Source organism: Otolemur garnettii, unplaced genomic scaffold (genome assembly GCF_000181295.1).
Source record: "Otolemur garnettii isolate 467f Iridium unplaced genomic scaffold, OtoGar3 scaffold00181, whole genome shotgun sequence".
NCBI classification, from domain to species: domain Eukaryota; kingdom Metazoa; phylum Chordata; class Mammalia; order Primates; family Galagidae; genus Otolemur; species Otolemur garnettii.
Window position 1 is genome coordinate 269,967 of NW_003852576.1, and position 7,568 is coordinate 277,534.

At 36.3% G+C, this 7,568-nt stretch overlaps 1 protein-coding gene across 2 annotated transcripts in view; it reads left to right on the top strand.

Moving 5' to 3' along the window:
- Positions 1-415: 415 nt before the first annotated feature.
- Positions 416-7,568, top strand: part of KLHL5 (kelch like family member 5) — a 47,506-nt gene continuing 40,353 nt past the window's right edge. For both annotated transcript variants that reach the window (XR_002775937.1, XM_003800681.3), the window contains exon 1: positions 416-2,242. Coding sequence is in view for 1 of the 2 variants with exons in the window: in XM_003800681.3 (XP_003800729.2) it covers positions 1,704-2,242 (539 nt within the window). In the remaining variant the exon portion in view is untranslated. The remainder of the gene's footprint in view (positions 2,243-7,568) is intronic.

Consider the following 7,568-nt stretch of genomic DNA (forward strand, 5'->3'; position numbering starts at 1 on the left):
TGGCTGGTTGCTCAAACCAATATTTCCCCCTCCTTCTTTATCAGTATGTTCACTTCATACTTTTGTTGATATCTTTCTTACTTTATATAAATCTGTCATCATTGTGCCTAAACAACTTCTTACTTTTTAAAAAAAATTTTTTTTTTAACTTCTTTTCTTAGAAACCTTCCCTCTAGTGAAACTGGCCCATGCCACTCCACCCCATCCTGATATCTCTTTTCTCTTATTGTTTTTATAGTTTTTATGGATTTTCCCATATAATTTAGCACGAAAGTATACAGAACTTTTCACATGTCTCATTCTTTTTTTGGGGGGGGAGGCAGTTTTTGGCTGGGGCCAGGTTTGAACCCGCCACCTCTGGTATATGGGGCTGGCGCCACCCCACATGGCTCATTCTTGTTTTTCTGAATAATTTGTATTCTCCAGAAGAGCTGTATGAAGTTAAGATCTATGCCTCATAACATTTTTGTAAACCACCAAAGCAACTCTTTTTGTCGTTTGTTTTTTATTGATTTATTTTGGTCAGTCAATGTAGGCGTTTCCTTTCGTGTGATATCACTTAACGTAGGAGTAGATATCGAACATCCTGAAAACTCAAATCCTGCATTTGCAGATCACAAAAGTTTAATATTTCAGTATTATCATGTTTCTTCACATTGAATGTTTTTCTTTTCTTCAATAACTAGATTTAATTATTTGGGGGATTAATTATCTGTGTGTCCCTCACAATGCCTAGTAGAGCGGATTGCTTGCAGTACTACGTATTTTAAAACCTGATCGATTTTTTTCAATGGTTTATCAATTAGCCTTACTTTAACCATATTCACACCGTTGTTTTATCTTGCTAACAGCAGAGTACAGTAAGGTATGGGTACACTCAGTAGTCCAGTCCCAGTCTTTGGTAGCTTCCTTAAGCCACACTTTCCTTTTCCTAAGTAGTGTCATGGAAATTTGGATGTTGTACTCATTGGAAGCAGCCTAATTCTAATTATGGAGCAATATTGGCTTCAGGTTCTATGAAAAAGAGTAAGTACTGTCATATTTTGATCCCTTGTAGTTTTCAAAGTTTTCCCTTTTAATCTTCTCATTACCTTTCTTCAAATGAAATCTTACCCAGGCACTTATGTATTACTTAGACACACGCCTTTTCTGAAGGGAGAAGGTGGAGTAAAAGATGACAGTCTGGAGCCCCACCTTCACCCCTCCTTCCTCCTCATTCCCCAACCAGAGGGCACAGCTTGAATATCACTAGAACTCACCTAGTTTAAAAAATCCTTTTGTAAAAGCTTGTTTTATAATACCTCATTTAGGAACTTTGTTTAAAAATAGAAGCATTTTAGTTTACAAGTGGATTTTAAGTACAAAGGAAAATGCTGTGGAATACGTTTCTCATTTCAGCAATAAAAGAGTTAATGTACTAAGCAGCAGAGACTGAGATACCGCTATGGGATAGTGCTTTCTGTCTCTGTCATTTGTGGCTTAAGAAAAGGGGGTGGTGTTCTGCATTTGAAAGGACTTTAATGAATGCTGTCAGTGTTTGTGAGACCTAATGGTCAGTGGGAAAGGGGAGCAGGGAGAGTGGTCTGGCTGCTTCAGGATAGGCGGAGGAGAGTTTGCTCTGATTGAACGGAATGTTCCACCGTGTTTCATCTTAATTCATTATCCTTTGTTCTTTAAAATCTGATATATTGGCATAAAACTAAATGCAGAGATATATACGTAAGAATGTGATTTATTTTCCTTTAAATCTTTTTGTTGTGCACAGCAGGGCATATACTTCTCTTGTCTTGGTTGGATGCACAAATCTGTGTGCAGTGCTTTTTGCCCGTTGCCTAGACGATCACTTGGTTTCTCTGAGGATGTCTGGTTCTCGTAAAGAGTTTGATGTGAAACAGATTTTGAAAATCAGATGGAGGTGGTTTGGCCATCAAGCATCATCTCCTAATTCTACAGTTGACAGCCAGCAGGGAGAATTTTGGAATCGAGGACAGACTGGAGCAAACGGTGGGAGAAAGTTTTTAGATCCATGTAGCCTACAATTGCCATTGGCTTCAATTGGTTACCGAAGGTCCAGCCAACTGGATTTTCAGAGTTCACCTTCTTGGCCAATGGCATCCACCTCTGAAGTCCCTGCATTTGAGTTTACAGCAGAAGATTGTGGCGGTGCACACTGGCTGGATAGACCAGAAGTGGATGATGGCACTAGTGAAGAAGAAAATGAATCTGATTCCAGTTCATGCAGGTGGATTATTTTCTTACTGTTAGAAAAGGGGTGTGGGGTATATTCTCTATAATGTTTTAAAATAGTTTAATATTATTTAAAATCTATGATTATATAGGTACATTTACATATATACATGTATAATATCTTGGTATGAACATGGGATACTTTTGCGAGGATTTTTTTAAAATGTTCTAATATTCTGTAAAAATCAAGGACAACAAACAGCCTTCATATCTTGTGTTCCATATATAGATCTGGCTCTGCTTTGAAAATAATATATAATGGCAATCTTATGCACCATTGCCTTGCAGATTCCTTCATTCATTTACCTTCTATATTCAGAGCCAAACTATAGGAGGCATTTCTATAGTATAAAATTTTAGGTAACATTTTAGTTTACAACAGATTATAGAGTCATTTTTTTAAATTAAGGAAAATGAAAGATTTTACCAAAAGATGCATATTATAGTTGTCAATTTTTTGACACCGTTACAGTTGTCAATATTTTTCTTATGGTTATTTCTCTTTGTCCTGTCTGTGTTATAGCTCTTCAGACTAATCCAGAGAATACTAAGTAACATGTCTCTTTCTAAGATGACAGCTACTAATTCCTGTTATCTTCACTTTCACTGAAATTTGTGCTATTTAGGGAAATGAAAGATATTCTGAATTTCAGGAGGGCTTAAGGGAATGTTGAGGGGCTAGATGTGGTCAGCTGGTGGAAAGAGGGCAAGAAGAAGGGGAAATGAGTTAGAAGAAGGAAAATAGAATCATTATGAATTACCATTTTTTCTTTATTAATCTTTATCCTTGGAATCTAGCTTGGTCTTTGAAATGAATTTTCTTATTAATCAGTTTAAACTACAGTAACATATTATGTAACAAGTTAGAACATGAAAGTCATCTTTCTGATTCGTCTTCATTTGCAAATACTTCTAAATGTTTAAAGGCACCAATAGCTTATCATCTGTCAAGTTTGATTGCTGTATTCTTTTTCTTTTAAAATTTCTGTGCAGGTTTTGACAACACTTGTAGTTTGTAAGTTGGTTATTAAGGATATAGGCATCATACAGATTGGGACAGAATGAATTCTTAACGTTCGGGTATCTCTTACTTGAGGACATTTACCCCTTTCTCCTCTTATAACCTTCAGAACATGGAATTCTGAATTGTGGTATTGGAATGACAAAAAATATAGGCCAGTCATCTGTAATCATTTCCGTAATGGACAGAGGGGGTATCTGTCCATTACCGTAGGTAAATGGTGTATTTAATTGAAATTTTTTAATTATTTCATGACTTACTATTACCTTAAGGGAATAGGAGCTACAAGTAACTTTAATATGAAGAACAATTGAGCTAATGTGGTTTCATTGTTTTGTATTTTCTTTGGAGACTTGTTGCCATGAAGAAAATAATTTATATAGTAGAAGGTTTGTAGTTTATCATTATTGTGGAAACCAAAAAGTAAATATCATGCCATTTAAAAATCAATACAATATATTAAGAATATTTTTAAAAAATTAGAATAAGCAAAACATTTATCAACATAAGTAAACTAACATATAAAACTCATAACTCGTATCAACTATTTGGAGAGATTATAATGTGAGTTAAAAATTTTGATACAGGTATAATCTAGAAAAGATCATACACGTTGGTCACTGTAATTTTTACCTCCTTACAACAAAGGTAGTTTGCATATGGAATGATTACTGAAATAAAATTAATCCATTCTTTAGCAAGCATACTAAAATATCTTGGTGGACTATTCATCATAAAAGGAAAAGATTATCTTTTTTCGACTGAGAGATTGCTATGTGCATTCTTCAAGAATATAAAATTAATTTTTTTTATTTATAGAAGATAAAAGACAAAAATTTTCCAAATCTAAAATAAATATAGCTTTATATGCTAATCAAGAAATCTCATCAAAGTAAGATGGGAGTTGACAGCTTATGTCTTCAATGACTAGACTATTTCTAAAATATTGTATGTATTATTAAAAGTCTGATTTTATAGATATGAGGTGGAGTATATCAAAGCAATGTAATGTCCCTGGTGGCTTGAAATTTTAATCTAAACATCTTATACAAAAAAGGAAAAAATCAAACATTATAGATTTTACAAATGTCCTTTGTATGTATATTTTTACTTCTCCATTTTTTTCTAGATTAAATATATCTAATTCTTACATCTTCCTTCAATCCTCTGAGTCTTTGACCTTTATCATCAGGATACATTTATTTGCTCTCAGCTTTTTGATTAAGTGAGCAGTCAGACTTCTCTGAGTGGTTGCCCTTCTACCGTAAACAAATCAAAGCCTATCACCATTAATGTCAAGAAAAGTTACACTGACATTTGTCAAAATTTTGTATGTAACTTGGGAACAATTCTTCTTATATACTATTTGCAAATAATGAAATAGATAGGAAATATTTTGAGCATACTATAGATTGACATTTTAAAATATTAAAGATATAATAGGAAAATACACATAATATGGGGCTTTTCCAGATACAAGCTCATCAGAAGACAGGAAAGTGATCATAGCTCACACTGGGTACTTCCTAGACACTGTTCTAAGCACTTTCTGTATTAACTCATTTAGTCTTCACAACAAATTTTTGATTTAGGTTGCTACTAGTATTAATCTGACCTAATTATAATTTTATAGATGGGGAAAATGAGCCCCATAAAGACTGAATAACTTGCTCAAGTTAGTAAGTAAAACAGCTGCATTTCTAAAGAGAAACTATGTTTTTTAGAACAATTTTAGATTTACAGAAAAATCTCAAAGATAGAGTGAGTTGATGTATACCCCACACCGTTTCCCCTGTTACTATATCTTATATCAGTGTGGTATACTGATCGCTATTAGTGAACCACTGTTGATACATTATTGGTAACTAAAGTTCATACTTTATTCAGATTGCCTTAGTATTCTACCTAATGTCCTTTTTCTATTCTAGGATTCTATCCAAGATATCACTATGTTAAGTCATCATGTCTCATTAGGCCCCTCTTGGCTATGACAGTTTCTCAGACTTTCATGGTTTTCAGTGACCTTGGCAGTTTAGGGAATATGGGTCAGGTGTTTTATAGAATGTCTTACTCAATTGTGATTTTTTTTTCCTGATGTTTTCCTCACAATTAGACTGAGGTTATGGGTTTGGGGGGAGGAATACCACAAAGATAAAGTGACATTTTCATCACATCATTTCAAAGGCACATTCTGTTAACCTGACTTAGGATCAATGTTGACATTGACCTTGATTACTTGGAAATAGCTGCATTTTGAACCCAAACAATTCAGATGTAAGTTTCATGCTCTTAAGAGGACATTGTTCTGTACTGCCTACGGGAGTAGACAGTTCTATGTGACTATACATTTAATCACAGAGTTCAACCAGATTAACATAAAGCTAATAACTCATTCTAACTAGTTTCACCTTCTTTCTCCAGTTAATTCTCTTTTCTTGGTTCTGGAGAATGCTAACCCTAGCTGGGGTGCAAGTATGATTTCTTGACCCAGCCACAACTGCTTATCCACAATCTTCTGACCCATCTTACTGGTTGCTTGATATTCTGTGTTTCAACTGCAGACATCCTGAACTCTTTTTTTTTTTTTGCAGTTTTTGGCCAGGGCTGGGTTCAAACCCAACACCTCTGGCATATGTGGCTGGTGCCCTACTCCTTTGAGCCACAGGCACCACCCCATCCTGAACTCTTTTATTCCTGGGTCAGTTCATTGGCTACTCTTCAGCTCGTCCTGAAGGCAAAAGTCCTCCTCCTCTCCCAGCAAGGGGTCATCTTCTTAATAACATCTTTCCTAAAAGGCAGTCTCTTTTTTCTTGGCCTTCTTTATTTTGTCTCTGGATCTCATTGTTTGATCCAGTCTATTGATTCTGGTTCCGTTTTAAATTAAAATCTTCTGCTTTCCACACTTTTTTTTCTTTTTTTTTTTTTTTGAGACAGAGTCTTACTATGTCATCCTTGTTAGAGCTAGAGCCCTGTGGTATCACAGCTCACAGCAACCTCAAATTCTTGGACTTAAGCGATTCTCTTGCCTCAGCCTCCCAACTAACTGGGACTACAGGTGACTGCCACAACCTCAACACCTGCCTATTGTTTTGTTGCAGTTGTCATTGTTGTTTAACTGGCCTGGGCTGGGTTCAAACCCACCAGCCTTGGTGTATATGGCTGGTGCCATAACCACTGTGCTATGGATGCTGAGCCCATTTCCACACTTTAAAAAAAATGTTTTTGAAGGTAGCACAGAAGTTCACCTATAATGTGTTTGTCTCTGGAAAGGGTATATTGTACTGTTCCTCTTCACACACACATGCCCACATCATATCACTGACTTCCTTAAGAATCTAACATAAGCTATGTAACCTCTCTGCAGAAAACACCGTGTGTATGTGTGTTTATGTGTGCGTGTATTAAATATCTCATATACAGTCAAGTTCAGGAACTCTCTGAAGCCTGTCTGTATGCTACATCAATCACAGTTCTTAGTTTTAAGCAAATGAAATTAACTGGATGCTTTAAATAGAATAGGAATTTATTGAAATCATATTTAGTTCCCAGAACTGCTGGGAAGGGTGAAGAATCAGCTTATGAGAAGATAGATGAGGCACTACAGTTGCACAGTTGGCCTTTTAAATTCCAAATTTTTAAAGCAGAATAACCTGTCTTTATGCCACCTACTGCTCATATTTTATTTTACTCGTTTTCTACTCGGAATTCAATAACGAGATTTTAAGTTTTTAGAATCAGATGTATTAGGCATGAAAACAATGGCTCATGCATACACCATATAGACATATAACTACAGTAGAACCACCATAAGTTGACCAACCAAGGGACTGTTAACAATCTGGGGAACATAGAAAGGTGATCAACACAAGGGCCTAGGCCTACTGTATATGTACACATAGTACATGTCTGGTCTGAAAATTAGGTCAACTTGGGTGGTGCCTGTGGCTCAATGCAGAGGGCACCAGCCCCATATACCAAGGGTGGCAAGTTTGAACCCAGCCCCAGCCAAACTGCAACAAAAAATAGCAGGGCATTGTGGTGGGCGCCTGTATTCCCAGCTACTTGGGAGTCTAAGGTAAGAGAATCACTTAAGCCCAAGAGTTTGAGGTTGCTGTGAGCTGTGACGTCACAGCACTCTACTGAGGGTGACAAAATGAGACACTGTCTCTTTAAAAAAAGAAGAAAAGGCTCCACGCCTATAGCTCAACGGGCTAAGGCGCCAGCCACGTACACCTAAGGTGGCAGGTTCGAATCCCCAGCCCGGACCCGCCAAACAACAATGACGGCTGCAACCAAAAAA